This window comes from Gavia stellata, chromosome 34, assembly GCF_030936135.1.
Source record: "Gavia stellata isolate bGavSte3 chromosome 34, bGavSte3.hap2, whole genome shotgun sequence".
Classification (NCBI taxonomy): Eukaryota; Metazoa; Chordata; class Aves; order Gaviiformes; family Gaviidae; genus Gavia; species Gavia stellata.
The window spans coordinates 1920051-1936383 of NC_082627.1; the positions used below are offsets into that span (position 1 = coordinate 1920051).

Below are 16333 nucleotides of genomic sequence, written 5' to 3' on the forward strand. Positions count from 1 at the left end.
CGATAGAGGTGGCATAGTTACGGCAAATACAACCCAGGCGAAGGGCTTGAGCTATCGGGCCCAATTTCTGAATTTCACTCTTTTTGCTATTGCAATTGTAAACTTTAGTACAGTTCCAATTATAGTGTTTTGGTTTAACCGAACGGGAAATCTTAAAATTGGTATATACATCAATGAGGGTATTTGATTGTCCAATAGTCCCATCCCAATCAATGCACCAGTCAGTGGTCTGCATGGAATGCCAGTCACCCGTTTGGGGTGCGTCCCATATTTTGGGTAAGTGCATTCCCCAGGGAAATTTGTCACATGTGGTTTTGATTGTTGCAGGAGAATATTTACGCTCCCAGCAGGTCTCCTTTTGACCAACGTACGACCAGCCAAGAGAATATATTGTAATGTTTCCAAACTTCATCTTGCCCACACTAGTTTTTGTCATGGCTGTGAAGGTTCGATTCAGATCAAGGCTTAAAATTCCCCAGTCCAAAGCTGAAGCAGCCGACTTGGGTAGAGGCAAACATGCAGTTATTTGACTGACATTATGTATGTGCCCAAAAGCACGGATCAATTGCAATATCAGGTTTGAGGAAAAACCCCATCCACAGCTAGTCAACAACAGAATACTCAAACTATTTTTTACCAGCATCATGGTTAAAACTTTCAGTTGCCAAACTATCATCAATACTATGAAAGCAAGTCAGATTGTTAGAGCTATTAGCAAGCCTTGAGGACGCTCCAACTCCATGTAGGATAGACCGTGGTTCCAGGTGTAATTTGTTGTTGTCAATGTTTCTGCAAGGAAAAACAAAAGAGAATGCTCGGTCGTATTCTGACCGACAGAGTTAAGTTAAAAGGTAGGTACCACCCATCTGGTAGTAATTCGGTGTATTTTCCCAGAACTGTCCTTTGCTTCCCAAGCATAGAGATTCTTTGGGATTGTTAATACCATTGCCACTGTTAAAAACACATCCTTTATATCTAGGGTTGCCATCCATGTGTGAGATGCTCCCTGGATTTGGGTCACTACCTCTGCAATAGTTGGTACAGCGGCAGTTAAAGGTGCTCTATTGGCATTCAATTGGCTATAGTCAATCGTAAGCCACCACTGTCCATTAGGCTTTTTTACCGGCCAGACAGGAGAATTATATGGGGAGTGAGTGTGAGTGATAATATCTCTTTTTTCCAAGTCTTGGAAGCAGAGAGTCAGTGGAGACAGTCTTTATCTCTAATATGTCTAAGTACCGGGTGCAGTTGTTACAAAGTATCTTCTCTACATTTTTCTTTCTTACTTTTAACCCTTGTTTCTCAAGATGCCCTGTAACAGTCAATGGCAGAGCCTTCCAGGATGACCTGGCCGACTGAGGATGGGGGTTTCCGCCTCTGGGGGTCATTTGGGAATTGTTCAAGACTCTCCATGGGATGTCTAGGAAAGAACCACAAGCAGGGAAAAACTCCATTTCCCAAAACGCTGTGGGATGAAGAGGTGCTCTGCTCTTTGTACGGATGGGGTGCCAGCCACTGCAGTGGGACTCATGGGGGACTTGGCTACCTGAATACCTGCTGAAAGGGGACCCATGACGAGGTACTCGCCACCCAGGACCTTTCTGGAGCTCCTTGATGAGATCTTTGTGACCAGGTTGACTAAGGAGGCAGTGAGATGAGGTGTCTTGTAGGACTTCCTACTTACCACCAAGGAAGAGCTGGTCCGGGCTGTAAAAGTCAGGGATGAGAAGGTCGAGTTGAGGCTCCTGAGAGAAGAGAAGGCAACAAAGAGCAGGATTTCAGGAGAGCAGGCTCTGGCTTGCTGAGGGACCTGCTTGGAAGAATCCAATGGGATACAGCCCTGCAGAGCAGAGGGGTACGGAGACTTGTTTGATGGTCAAAGATTTCCTCTTCAACATCAAGAATGGTCCACCTGGACGTGCAGAAAGTCACACAAAGCTGGCAGGAGACTGGCATGGCTGAGAAAGGAGCTCCTGCCTCAAACCAAGCGTGAAAGGAAGCACAGGGAAGGTGGAAGCTGGCTGCCCTCCAGCCTCAATGGTTCTGTGATTCTGTGCTGGAGGGAGACATTTGTGTGTGTGTCTGTGCTTGTCTGTGCGTGGGGGAACTGGGGGTATGAGGGGATCCTGGGGCCAGCTCCCAGGTAGATGGAGGATCTAAGACCAGCTCCTGGAGGGATCCATATTGTCTGAGTGTCTATATAGGTATACATTTCCACTAACATAGCCTAACCCACGAACAGCCCAGTCCTCATTTACCTTTTCTTCCCAAGTCCCAGTTTCACTGCCTTTGTACCCTCCTTTGGTGTTTCAGAGACAGTTGCCACGGTAATTCCTACGTGGGTCAGCAACTAAACTCGTATGTCCTTTTACTGTCTGTAGTGCCCTGCAACACCTCATGCTGTCATCTTGTGAGAGACATCCCCATCAGGGTGAGGCATCTGCACCCAAACATGAAGAGCTGACCAAATGGAGCTTGAGCCCAGGGGGACCTTGGGAAACTCAAGGATTTGACCGACAGAAACACCTTGAAGTTTTGCAAGGAGGAGTGGCAGTCCTGCCCTGGGGGGAAGAATAACCCTATACAGCAGTGCCAGCTGGGACCTGATGTGCTGAGCAGAGACCCTGAGGAGAAGGGCCTGGGCACCATGAGGGAAGCCCAGCGAGTCGGTGGCTCATGCTCACTATGACCAAGGCCAGCTGTAGAGGGGGCTGCATTAGGGGGAGCGTGGCCACCCAGACAATTTGAGTTACATCCCCGTCTACTCAGCACTGGTGTGTCCCAACACACCCAGGCATGTCCCAGTGTGCAGCTCCCCATTTTGGAGAAGAGGGGTAGAACTGGAGAGTGTCCAGAGGACGTCTGCCAAGATGGAGTTAAGGGCCTAGTGCACATGCGCTTTGTGGACAGGCTGAGGGACCCGGGCTTCTTTGGCCTGGTGGCAGGGAGGCTCCGGCTGCTCAGGGAATAGCCTCAAACTGGTACAAGAGGGCACCCAGGGGGAGTCTGAACCAGCCCATGGCCTTGTCTGTCAAGGAACAGTCAGGGAGGACTGGGGAGATGTCAGGAAGGGTGGTGAGATATTGGGGTGAAATTGAAAAGCGGATTGGGTGTCAACAGTCTTCAAAGGAAGAGGCGCAGGGGTGGGGCACAGCAGGGCAGCCTGTGCTGTAGATGGCTGAAGACAGTGGACAGGCTGAAAGCCGCCAACAGAGATGACCTCTTCGTCACCATGACTATGGCTATTGTCTCAGCAACCAAGGTCTACCAGAAGACACCTTAACCTTATTCAGGATGACCTCATTACCTCCTTGCCCCAACCAGGAGGGTCATGCCATAGTCTTGCACTTGGCATTGCACATCCCCACATCACACTGCCCCAGGAAAAGCCCTGAGCAATGTGTGAGGACAGGATCTCCTTTTGCAGAGGCTTCTTTTCAGGGCTTGTCCGTTTGGCTTAATGTAACACATCATTATTTACTCATCATCAGAGTCACCTTCACATCGCCTTTACCTACCTGTCATCACTCCCTCCAGTTTTCTGCGTTAACAAGCCCCTGGGGAGGCTTTGTTGGTAACAATCCTCAGTGGGACCCATTAACAGTCCGAGAAACTCTGGAGTTTACATCTGACTTTGCCTTCTTGAGAGGTTTCTTCAACTTCTTCTCAGTGTCTGAGGTTCATGGACTCGGCCCCAAACCCACCAGAGGGGTCATTAAAATGTCTTGGGCTGGTCCTCTGCTGCTGCGCTGGGCCAGGCTCCTGGGATGGAGGGAGCTCATGGCAAGTGGGTAGTGTTGCAGAGAGACAGCTCTGCCCAGGAGCAGCTCCTCTGCAAAGCACGGCAGGGCGACGGCAGTGCCCACAGGCACCGAGAAGAGACAAGCAAGGCAGAGAGAGGTTAAAGGCAACTGGGAGTGGGAGGACTCTGAGAGCTCACTGGGGGAGAAATCTTCACAGCCCTTGACACGGTAAGTCTCTGGCTGCAAGGCAATGCAGCTGCAGTTCCTGCAGGGAACTCCTAAAGCTGTCATAGCCCAAAACCTGTGGGATGTCGGTTCAGTGTAGAGGAGGAGGACATGCTCCAGATGAGGGATTCTCTGCTGCACCATCAGAGGGACAGGGCATGACGGCTGCCTTCTCCTGGGGAGGGCTGCAGGGGTGTGAGTGCGGGTGTGCATCCAGGGGTGCCCAGGGCTGTCCCTCAGAGCAGGGTCCCTGCACCCCAGGGCACTGTGTGCTGGAGCAGGGACTCTTCCACCTGCCAGGGTCAGCACTCAGCCTGCTCGGGGAGCTCCCCACAGCACTGTGGGGAGAAGCTGTGGGGGGAAGGAGAGACCCACATCAGGGCAGGGCAGGGTCCTTCTGCTGTTGAGAGGCTGCTGCGTGGGTCAGGTTTGCTCACAGCTCCAGATCACCTCAACCCATTTCCCAGGGCACTTTTCCAGAAGCACCTCAAGGCAGGGGCTACCTGGGAGTAAAGGTGCTTTCCAGGGTCTTTGCTTTCAGTTTCCTGCTGTGCTGGTGGTGGTGAAAATGGTGTAAGGTTTGCCCCAGAGTAGGAGACTTGTACAGCATTACAGTGCTTCATCTACAGCTCTTCAAAGAACCTTGTGTAAGCCCCTTCACCCACCTCAGCCTGCAGAATGCTCAAACATCACCTTTGCGTCCTCTTCAGTATAGATCTGACCTGCACTGTAGGACCTGCAACACGGAGATGCCCTGGGCAGTGCCCTGCTGCCAGGAGGTGTCTGCAGGGCAGAGCTGAGCACACGGCGGGTGGGATGGGGTCTGTGAGCGCTGGCAGGGAGGAGAGGTGGGGACAGTTTCCAGCAGGGACAGCTGCTGCAGGCAGATGCCTTCCCCAGAGCAATCCCTTGGTCTCCTCTCCTGCCCAGTAGAGCCTCTGCCATCAAGGGAGTGGGATCTCAGGCTGAGTCGCCTGCTTAGCAGCCTGACCCTCAAGGAGGAGAAACTTCCAAGTGCCATCTTGGTGTTGCCGTCCTCCCTCAGCAGGAGCATTGGGGCATTTCTCCACCTTCCCCTGCTGCCCGTGCTGCCCTTGCTCTTCCCTTCAGACTCTCTGGGGACAAGGGGGCTTCAGGGGCAGCTCAGACCCCTATGCTGCAGGTACTGCCATGCAGCTGCGTCCATGGGAGCAAAGCCTTTCAGCCCACCCTAACCTGTGGGTCTCTGGACAATGCAGTGTGGAGGGCTTGGGAGCGAGCTGGCTCTGCTCATGTCACTACAGTTTTAGGACATGCAGGAGTTTCCTTGAGGTTCTCCTGCAGGAATATGCTGAAGTAGATTACAGATGAGGGGAATAAGCTGCCACCCCCTTTCCCAGGTCCCCCCTGCAGTGGAGCAGGGATAACTCCTTGGGAGCCCACAGGCAGAGCTCCGCTCCTCACGGCACCCTTGGCCAGCATACACCAGAGCTCCAGGCAGCGAAAGGGAAGAAGTTTCTGAAAAAAAGGAGAGAGGCAGTGTGTGTTTTCAGGGGTTGGGTTTTGAAGGGCACAAATGGGAAGAGATTTGCTCAGAGCTGTCCTATCTTTTGAGTGTGCTTTCCTCCTTTGGCAGTAAACAAGGGGATCAGATGTCCAACAGCAGCTCCATGACCGAGTTCCTCCTCCTGGCATTCACAGACACACGGGAGCTGCAGCTCTTGCACTTCTGGCTCTTCCTGGGCATCTACCTGGCTGCCCTCCTGGGCAATGGCCTCATCATCACTGCCATAGCCTGGGACCACCACCTCCACAGCCCCATGTACTTCTTCCTCCTCAACCTCTCCCTCCTCGACCTGGGCTGCATCTCAACCACTGTCCCTAAAACCATGGCCAATTCCCTATGGGACACCAGGGCCATCTCCTATGGGGGGTGTGCTGCACAGGTCTTTCTGTTTCTCTTTTTGATATCATCAGAGTATTTTCTTCTCACTGTCATGGCCTATGACCGCTACGTGGCCATCTGCAAACCCCTGCACTACGGGACCCTCCTGGGCAGCAGAGCTTGTGTCCACATGGCAGCAGCTGCCTGGGGCAGTGGGTTTCTCTATGCTCTACTGCACACAGCCAATACATTTTCACCACCGTTCTGCCAAGGCAATGCAGTGGACCAGTTCTTCTGTGAACTTCCCCAGATCCTCAAGCTCTTCTGTTCAGAATCCTACCTCAGGGAAGTTGGGCTTCTTATATTAAGTTCTTTTTTAGCTTTTGGATGTTTTGTTTTCATTGTGTTGTCCTATGTGCAGATCTTCAGGGCCGTGCTGAAGATCCCTTCTGAGCAGGGATGGCACAAAGTCTTTTCCACATGCCTCCCTCACCTTGTTGTGGTCTCCCTGTTTGTCAGCATAGGCATCTTTGCCTATGTGAAGCCCCCCTCCATCTCCTCCCCATCCCTGGACCTGGTGCTGGCAGTTCTGTACTCGGTGGTGCCTCCAGCAGTGAACCCCCTTATCTACAGCATGAGGAACAAGGAAATCATAGAAGCCCTGTGGAAAGTATTTGAATATGCTCAACTTCAGATTAATAAGGTGCCCATTATCCCACTAGGGCTCCCACTGTATCTCAGGAAAAGCCAGAACTAACATTTCTTCGTATGTTTAGTTTTTCCTTTCTTGTTGTGGTATTTTCTTTTTGCATTTTGTTTTTTGTTTTGTACCTGTGATGTTATTATTCTTGGCTTTCTACTTGTTTTTTCTTGACCCAAATACCTCATGTACATGTGATCCAGGCTCTCTCTTTAGATAAACTCAATAAAGAAAGCAGTCGAAAATTATTTGTCTCAGTTCCTATCTCCCACATCTCCTCTGGAGCTGGGGGAGCAGCCCCAGTGTGCCGGAGAGGTTCAGGAAGCGAATGCCCAGCTGCCCCATGGAGGAGCAACCTCGGTGGTCATTGGGGCTACCCCTCTATGCCTCGGTGGGCACTCCCTCTCTGCTGCCTGTGAGTCGGGGCTGCTGCTTCCCTGGAGCCATGACCACGGCCAACAGCGGAACACGGCCTTTCCAGTGCTGGCCTCCCCTCACTTCCTCGCTGTCCTGCTGTGTCCTTGCCATCCTTGCCATTGTGTCACCCGTAAGGTCTTGTGTAATTTGTGACAGGTCTTCTGTCTCTACAGGGCCATCCCTGTGGCTGAAGGCACGGGTGGGCCATGGGAACCACTCTGTCAGAGCTGGCCTCTCTTCTAGCACCACCATAACCAAAAGGGCTCCTGAGGACAGGGCCAGAAGGCTGGCCAGCCCTTCCAAATCTGGTGTCAGGAATAGACCCAAGAAGCTGCTCTCTCAGAAGGACTTTGGCTCTTCTGGGGTTCTTGATGGATTCTGAGGGACAAGTTCAGAGTGCCAGGGGGATCTGTTTGTGACCAAGGGCTGGATGAAGACCTCCCTTCTTGGTTGCACATGTCAACTCAGAGAGCAACGGGTCTTTGACTTATCTGCCAGGCACTGTCCCACCTGCAGTGGGGCTGATGGCAGATGCCATCCTGGAGAGGAATCGGGAGCTGCCAGGAGAAGTCAGGGCATCTCCAGGGACAGTGTGAGTCTGGGTGGGCAGTGAGTGGCACCTCATGGAACGAATGACAATCCAAGGAGGAGTCTCGCAGACGAAATGTGAACCTGAGGAGACCATAGGTTGACAAGGGCTCTGCAATGCCAGGAGAGGCTGTGAGGAGCCAGAAGGCAAAGGGATGTACGACTAGACAGTGGTTTTTCACACTCTGATGGAAAGCCTGTGGGCTGGATCTAGTGCAGCCCTCCCCTGCCCCTAGTGCCATTGGAGATGCCCCATTGTCCTACCAAGGACTGTCCTTGGCTACTGAGCTGACAGGGAAGATGGAAAGGGGCTCAGAAGCAGTGACATCCTCCAGCTGGGTCTGCTTCCCACCCTGAGCAGCATGGCCAGTGCAGGGTCACCCCATGGCCCCAGGGCACCACAGCCCCCTCACCCTGCAGAGCAGCACTGCCAGCTTGGGGCCCTGCAGGGAGCATGGTGAGGGAACCAGGAACAGCCAGCCAGGCCAGCGCAGACGTGCTCACCTGGGGAAAGGCTCTCTGGAGAGCACGGATAACTCTGGAGAAGAGCAAGGGAGCATTTCTGTACCTGCAGGGAGGAACCAGTGAGAAAGAGAAACCTCTTTCTGCAGGCATCCACTCAGGGCAGGGTGCTCTCTCCCCTGGCCAGGACTCCTGTGCTGGTGTGGGGAGAGGGGCTGACACCGGAGGGCACGGTTAGGCTGTGGGGGGATCTTCTGGACTTGAGAGCAGGAGTCCTGCAGTTTCATTAACCTCCATTTCCTTGTGCCATTGTGAGCCTCCAGCCCGGGGGCTGATGGGGAGGCTGAGACCCCCCTCTCCCCCCCAGCAGCTGCTGTGCCCTTCAGAGGGGCTGGGGCTGTGGGCTTAATGCCCAGAGCTCTGCAGCACCCTGTGGTGGGCACTGCTGTGGGGCCAGCCCAGATTGGGCTGGGGAGCAGGCAAGGGAGGTGGGAAGAGGTGGGGAGGAGCAGGGCTGGGCTGGAAAATGCTCAGGAGATGACAGCACCAGTATTTTCTTAGACATTTGACCAGGCAGGGCGGGGACATGCTCCAGTGGGTGTGTGGTGCAGAGCCCGGTCTCCTTGTAGGGAGCAAAGACATGCAGGTGCAGGAGAAAGGAGCCTGGTCTGTGCCCTTGGTGGCATGGAGAGACTGAGAAGGTGCTCCAGGGCATTCATCACCCCCCCAGCCTCTCCCATCAGCCACTTCCAGCACTGGTCACTCACCCAGTTATTGGTGGTTTTGCTCTGTGGCCATCTCCTTCCGGCTGTTGGTCTTGGTGCCTGTGTTCAGGAAATGGCCAGCCCTGCCCCAGCCTCCTGCCTTGCCCAGACCTTGGCAGACCCCAGAGCAGGGCTGTCTGGGAGCCCTTGTATGGGACATGGCAGGGTCTTGCCCGGGGCTGGGCACTGGTGGGCTACAAAAGAAGGAGAGCTGGTGAGGATGGACATGGAGGTCTGGCGTGGGGATTTGTGGTGGAGGATGTTTCCCCACCCCATACATACACCATCCTGTGCAGCGTCTGATGATGGGGGCCCTGGGAGCACGTGTTGGGCAGTTGGGCTGCGCTGGTGCAGGGATGGGTCACAGATGGGAGCCACCACACAAAGATTAGGAGGTGGAAGCAGGGACAGGCTAGGAAGGAGGAATTTAGAAATGTGGCCTGAGCATGCGGACATGTGTTTAGGAAAGCCAAAGCTCAGCTGGAGCTGATGGGGAGTGCAGGCAGCATCGAGAGCAAAATGGAGAGCTTCAGTCCCTGTGTTTGCAGTAAAAGGCTGAACAGGGAAGATGAATGATGGGGGTGTGTGTCATACCAGCAGACCCAGACGGGGCTGAGGGACTCAATGCCTTCAGTGCCTTAGACGTTGGTATAAAGGTCTCCCAGGGCTCTGCTCAGCGAAAGGGCTCAAGGAGGAGGAGAGCACGTATTGGCAGGAACCTCATGAAATCCCACAAGGACAAGTGCCAGTTTCTGCCCCTGCAGGGGACTCAGCCTGGCGATGGCACAGGCTGGGGGCTGCCTGGCTGGGGACCAGCTCTGGGGGAAGGGTCTCAGTGGGCAGGGAGCTGGACAGGAGGCAGCCACGTGCCCTGAGAGCAAGGGAGGCCAGCAGGGCCCTGGGCTGTGTGACCAGGAGCATGGCCAGAAGATGGAGGGGAGGGACTCCCCTCCTCTGTTTAGCACTTGTGAGACCACATCCAGACCACTGTGTCCGGTTTTGGGAACCCCAGGACTGCAAAGGGGCCGGCAAGCTGGAGTGGGTTTAGCGAAGGGCCCCGAAGATGGTCCGGGGGCGGGATCGTTTTCCCTGTGAGGAAAGGCTGATGAAGCTGGTGTTGTTCAGCCTGGAGAAGGGATGGCTGAGGGGCACCTCACAGCAAGCGGGGGGCTCACCTTTTTCACCATGAGGCAAGCACTGGTCACCCTGAGAGACTGTGAAGTCCTCTGTCCTTGCAGGTTTTCAAGACTCAGATGGTCCAAGCCCTGAGAAACCAGGTCTGACCTACACCTGACCCCGCTTTGAGCAGAGGGGTTTTCTATAGACCTCCCAAGGTCTATTCTGAACCTCAATGCTCTTAGCATCTCTTGTCCGGTATCGTATCAGCAGATGAGACAGCAGGTGTTTATGGGGCACAAAACCTCCTGTGTTTTATTTGACCAGCAAAGACAAGTCAGGTGAACATCCACCCCACTGACTGCAAGGGGAGCACTGCCTCAGGTGGCTCTACATCACCCCTGAAGCTCATTGCATCCTGCTTTAACCACCTCAAAGGCCATGGTCTGGACCCTGAAGCTCCTACATGTCAGTTTTGGGCATCAGGGAAGCTGAATGACACCTGTGACTATTAAAAGCATTCCCGGTGTTCATGGACAGCAAGGAGTTTCTCTTTCTGGTGCATTCCCACATCCCATGGACTCCACCTGGGATTTGGCTCGCCCTGTTTAGCCAACAGCTGTTTGGGCGTCTTTCCACTCTTCCTTGTACAAGCTCCTCTTACAACTGACAGGGAGTCTTGACCCTTCTTCAGTGTAATTTTTCCTCCCAGCACTTTTAAATCACTTGCTTCCTTCATTGTCTTGGCCTCCAGGAGCCTGGTCAGCCCCCACACAGCTTGGGTATTACCTCCCTCCTGGGCTCTTCTTTCCAGGTGAACCCCATCCAAGCTGAATTCCCAGATCTGCTTCTGAGCCTACTTTGGCCCAAGGGGACCTTCTGAAAGGAGGGATAAAGCAAAGAAAGGGTCAATTACCTCTGCAGGATGCTAGTGCTGTCCCAGAAAGCTCTGCTCTGTTGTGCACACCCACCCACCTTCAAACTGTACCTCCGTGCACGCACTACGGACTCTTGCAGCACGCTATGAAAAACCTTCTGCCTGGTTATAATACATCACGTGCAACTTTGGGGAAGGTGGAGTGGCCAAAGCAAGCCTGCGGGTGATCCCCGTGTTGTGTCTGGGCATCAGGGGCAGAACGTGGGACTCAAGGAGACCTGGGCAAGGAGGTACGTGCTGCTTGCTGTCAGGTCTGCTCCGGAGGAGATAGGGCTGAGCAGGGCGTCCATGAGCGTGGCCTGTCCTCCTGCCTGCTGCAGCAGGTTGGGTGGCTATAACAGAGGTCTCCTCAGAGCCAGCACACAGACAGGTCCCTTTCACCTGCCTCACCCCGCTCTTTTTTGACACAGGCAGTCGATGACTGGCTAGGGCTGGACTTTGTTACTCACAAACCAGGCAGAACTGGATGAGGATGTCAATGCTGAGGGCAGCCATGGCTGCAGTGACCATGGCAGAGAAAAAAGACAAACAGAAGAATCTCAGCCTTGGGGTACAGAAGAGCGGATTTCAGTTTGTTCAAGACCTGCTTGGCGCAATCCTGGAGAGCCAAGGTCCATGGAGCCCTCTTGGATCTTCAGGGACAACAGCATGAAAGCCCAGAAGCACATCTGTCTGCTAGCCTGGGAGTCGAGCAGGGCCTGGCTGGAGGCTGGTGGGGATGAGCAGGGATCTTCTGGCTGAAGAGTTCAAACAGCAGAAGGCATTGCACAGGGGTGGAAGAGGGAGCAAGCTGTCGAGGAGGAAGATGGACACAGGGCCCGGGTGTGGTGGGGATGGGGACAGCAACCAGAAGGCCTTCTGTCAGTTCATGGGCAGCACAAGGAGTCAGCTGAGGAAAATGTGGTCTCATGGCTCAGAGGACAGGACATGGAGTGATAAGACCTGGAAAAGGCTGTATTCACTGGGTTTTTTCCATCCTCTTCTCCTGATAGGATCTGCCCCCAGACCTCCCTGGTCATTGAGTCTCCTACCGACATCTGTGCTGGCAAGGCTGCACTCATGGCAGGGGAAGATGTGTCTGGGGGGGCATTTATGCCAGCTGGGCAAACACAGGTCCGTGGGACCAGAGGAGATGTGCCCAAGGGTGCTGGGGGAGCTGGCTGGTGTCATTGCAAGGCTGCTCTCGGTCATCTTTGAAATGCCCGGGCAAACAGGGAGTTCCCTGGTGACTGGAGAAAGGCAAACATTGCACCCATTTTCAAGCAGGGCAAGAAGGAGCATCCAGGGAACTAGAGGCTGGTCAGCTGCATCTCAGTCCCTGGGAAGGTGATGGAGGAAATTAATTCTATTAGTTCCTTTGCCCACATCTGTCAACTGTTGCTCTCTGAGATGCCCTGGGGTGGATAAGTACCCATAGGGTGCTTGGAAACCTGACCCAGGACCTACCGGAGCCCTCCTGGAGCATTAGCTGGTCGCCAGGAAAAGTATCTCCAGGCACCTCAGTCAAGACAACTTCTTTCTCTCCATTGACTAGAACAGGAAATCTAGAAAACTTGACTTGCCACAGACATCTGCACTGAGGTGTCTGTTGCTGGAGGAGATCAGTCTCCTCCCTTTCTTCACCTAAAAAGGCGTCACTTTTCATTAACCTGGAGGGAATGAAAAGGGAGTGTTCATAGGTGATCTAGAGACCCCTTTAAGTCAACAATGTAAAAGGCATGTGTTGAGATGACTGCAAATCTGGCCACCCAAACCCAGGGTGTTTCACTGAAGCTGGTCACCCTGCTTCCCCATGTCAGCTGAGAGAGGCTGCCACCTTGGTGGGTGACTCTTTTTGTGCAGAGAGTGAGGAGTGGCATGGATGCTCCTGGGTGGGGAGGGTTTTTAGCACACTCGGAACTCTGCAAGACATAGAGATAACTTTTTTTTTTATGCTGCAGGCCTTATTGTGATAGAAATGTTTAGAAAATACCAATAAAAAAGAAACAAAGAAGAAATGAGGAAAGATCTTACAGAAAGACCTTTTTTAAAGTAGTTTTCAGTGGTTTTTTTGATTCTTTTTGTTTATTTCCTCCTAGTTTAGCTTTGTTTTGTTTTGATAAACCAGTCTTTGGGGGATTTCACAAACATTTCTTTTAATTACTATCTGGAAAGAAACGAGGACTTCCAGAACTGGGGTGGGATGTAGCTACAGGGACAGAGATGTCTTAAGTTACAGGGACAGAGATGGCTGTTGGCAGTGCAGGTGTCCTGGGACCCTCTGCCTGGCCTCTGTCAGCAGCTCTCAAGGGGCTCTGGTCTCCTGCAGGAGACCTCCTGTCCTGTGTAACAGTGACCAGCCATGGGGAACCACCTCAGACACACTGGGGCCTCTACAAGTGTCCCTCAGTGTCCATAGTGAGACAAATGAGCTCTGCCTGGAACTGCTTGCAACTTTTCAAAACACATGAGCACCTTTTCACCAGCTGAGATGACTCACTATTTTTTTATGAAATGACAATGTTTTCCCACCATGCAAGAATGGGAATTTCCAGGAAGAGTATTAATTGCAGGAGAAGAAATCTTGCCTTCCCCTCTACTTGTGTTGCCAGTACTTTGTCCATGATCCTCTGTATTTAACCGCTTGAATCTTTCCACCTGTCCTGACAAAATGGCCAGGTCTAAAGGCGACTTCTCGGCAGGCAATCTGGACCTATGGCCTTCCATTGCTCTCCAGTTTTCCCCTCCCCTTACTCCTTGCTCAGCCAGATCTCTTCAACTACCCAGGTGCTGCTTTGAGCTTCAGGGAGTTAGCAGCCTGCCCTTGTCTTTCAGCAGGCTAACTATCTCTTCAGCCAACTCCTTCATTCTGTCTATATCTATCATTTCCCATCTTTCTCGCTAAAACATTTCCAGTGAGTTTATCCCTTTTGGATGACGACCCTCACCGGAGGAGGTTCACCAGGTTGAAGAAGCCCGTGTCCCTCAGCCTTCCCACCCAGGGCACATGGTTTAGGCCCCAACCTTCAAAACCAGGAGATTCAACCTGAACTCAAGAAAATGGATTTCTGCATCACGGGTGCATGAGGCTGTCACCGGCTGCCTGGAGAGGCTGTGGAGTGTCCATTCATGGAGATACTCAAAACCAGCCTGGACACGGTCCTGGGCAACCTGCTCTAGCTGAGTCCCCTTAGGCAGGGGGATTGTACTAGATGATCTCCAAAGATCGTTTTCAATGTACATGATTCTGTGCGGACATGAAAGTCCAGCAAAAGGCTTTATGTCTAGGGTAGCTGCTGGTGAGGTCACTTCTGCTTGAGAACCCAGTAGGCCAGCAGCAGCCCAATGTCTGGCATGTTGAATGTGAGGTCTGTGCTGGTTTTGGCTGGGGTAGAGTTAGTTTTCTTCACAGCAGCTAGTATGGGGCTGTGTTTTGGATCTGGGCTGGAAACAGTGTTGATAAAGCAGGGACATTTTAGTAACTGCTGAACAGGGCTTACACAGAGTCAAGGCCTTTTCTGCTCCTCACACCACCCCACCAGCGAGGAGGCTGGGGGTGCACAAGAAGTTGGGAGGGGACACAGCTGGGACAGCTGACCCCAACTGACCAAAGGGATATTCCAGACCATATGATGTCACGCTCAGCATATAAAGCTGGGGGATGAAGAACGAAGGGGGGGACATTCGGAGTGATGGCATTTGTCTTCCCAAGTAACCGTTACGCGTGATGGAGCCCTGCTTTCCTGGAGATGGCTGAACACCTGCCTGCCGATGGGAAGTGGTGAAGGAATTCCTTGCTTTGCTTTCCTTGCCTGCACGGCTTTTGCTTCACCTATTAAACTGTCTTTATCTCAACCCATGAGTTTTCTCACATTTACTCTTCTGATTCTCTCCCCCATCCCACCTGGGGGGAGTGAGTGAGCGGCTGTGTGGGGCTTAGTTGCCAGCTGGGCTTAAACCATGAGAGGTCACTGCTGCTGTAGTCCCAGGTACCTGCACAGCTGGCTTACGCTTTGGATGCTCATTTGGAGTTCACCCCTGCCTCTGCAGGTGGCAGGCCAACCCCAGGCTCAAGGCTGGGTTCAGTGCCTATGAGGTCATTCCTTCAGGAGTACCGGACAGGCCAGCAGCAGGCACCTGGATTGGATGTTAATTTTGCGGCCAGTCCTGCCAGAAGCTCTGATAGGCCAGAAGCAGGCAGACCACTTGGACATTGATTTGGAGGTCACTGCTGCCTGAGTGCCTGATAGGCCAGCACCAGTCTCATGGATGAGCTAGGTGCTTGTGAGGTCACTTCTGCCTGAGTCTGTGACAGGCCAGCAGCAGACATATGGCCTGAATGCCACTTATGAGGGTGCTGCTGCCTGAGAACCTGAGAGACCATGAGCAAGCCCGTAGGTGTGTCAAGTCATGTGTTGCAGAGTTCCGCTTAGGCCAGCCAAGGGTTGGTGACTAGGCTTGGTACTTGTGAGGTCACTTCTGCCTGAGTATGTAACATGCCAGCAGCTAGAGGATGCTTATGGCGTCACTGATGCTTGGGCACTTGATTGGCCAGCAGAAGGCTCATGACTGGCATCTGTGTTTGTGAAGTCATTCCTTTCTGAAGGCCAGGATCAGGCTGGTGGCTGTGTTAGGTGCCTGTGAGGTCTCTTCTTCTGGAACCTTCCCTGAACTCTTCCACAGGTGGTGGGACACCTGCACTAGTGCTCCCAAGCCTTCAGCCAGCTTTTGCCTTCTCAGCAGTGAAATGTCTTGGCATTTCTTTTCTTTGGGTTGGGGTTTCTGGGCTCACTGGAGAGACGTCCAGCAGAGCCAAGATGCCTGGGCCCCTAACCCCTGGCCTGGGTCGGGGTGGGGATGGGGGGTGTTGCACCCACCATACTGTGTGGTCCCCATCACTGCCTGGTGGGCTTGTATCCCCCATCCTGCTGAAGCTATTGTATTTCCTGCAGCAGCAAGAGCCATTTCCCATTGCCCCTTATGTAGTCCTGTAGAGCTCAACCCCTGGACAAGATCTCCACTGGGACACAGGGGCCTCCTTTCTCTTTAGTCCTACCCATGGACGCCATGACCTGGACCTCAGATAAACACCCAAAGGTGCCTAAGTGTGGGAGCAATGTGACCACTGCATGGGGAAAGATGTTGGTAGGAGGCGTGTAGGATGCACCCAAACCCTCGCCCGCTGGAGAAGAGACTTTAGGTTGTTCCAGGCTCTGCTTGCAAGGATCCCATGGGAGACAGCAGTGGAAGCCATGGGGCCAGGAGAGCTGACAGACCAGCTGCTCAATGCATGGTAGGAAGTTCAGGGAAGATAGAGACATGGATTTTCTACCCTGGATGGAGACGTTGTCCAAGTCTTGGCATGTGTGGCATTAGGAAAGCTGAAGCATAGCTAGAGGTCAAAATTGTTAAAGGGGGAAGTAATGAACAAAGAAAAAAGCTCTTGCACTTTGGGGGAAAAAAAAAAGGTGAAGGAAAATGGGGACCCACTGGTCATTGGAGGAACATCAAGGTAGAGAGCACAGAAGCAAACTGGGC

At 53.1% G+C, this 16333-nt stretch overlaps 1 protein-coding gene across 1 annotated transcript; it reads left to right on the forward strand.

Moving 5' to 3' along the window:
* Positions 1-5599: 5599 nt before the first annotated feature.
* LOC132320246 (olfactory receptor 14A16-like) lies at positions 5600-6589 on the forward strand. Its single transcript, XM_059832518.1, has one exon. It carries the CDS (start codon positions 5600-5602, stop codon positions 6587-6589), a length of 990 nt encoding a protein of 329 aa, XP_059688501.1.
* Positions 6590-16333: the final 9744 nt, after the last annotated feature.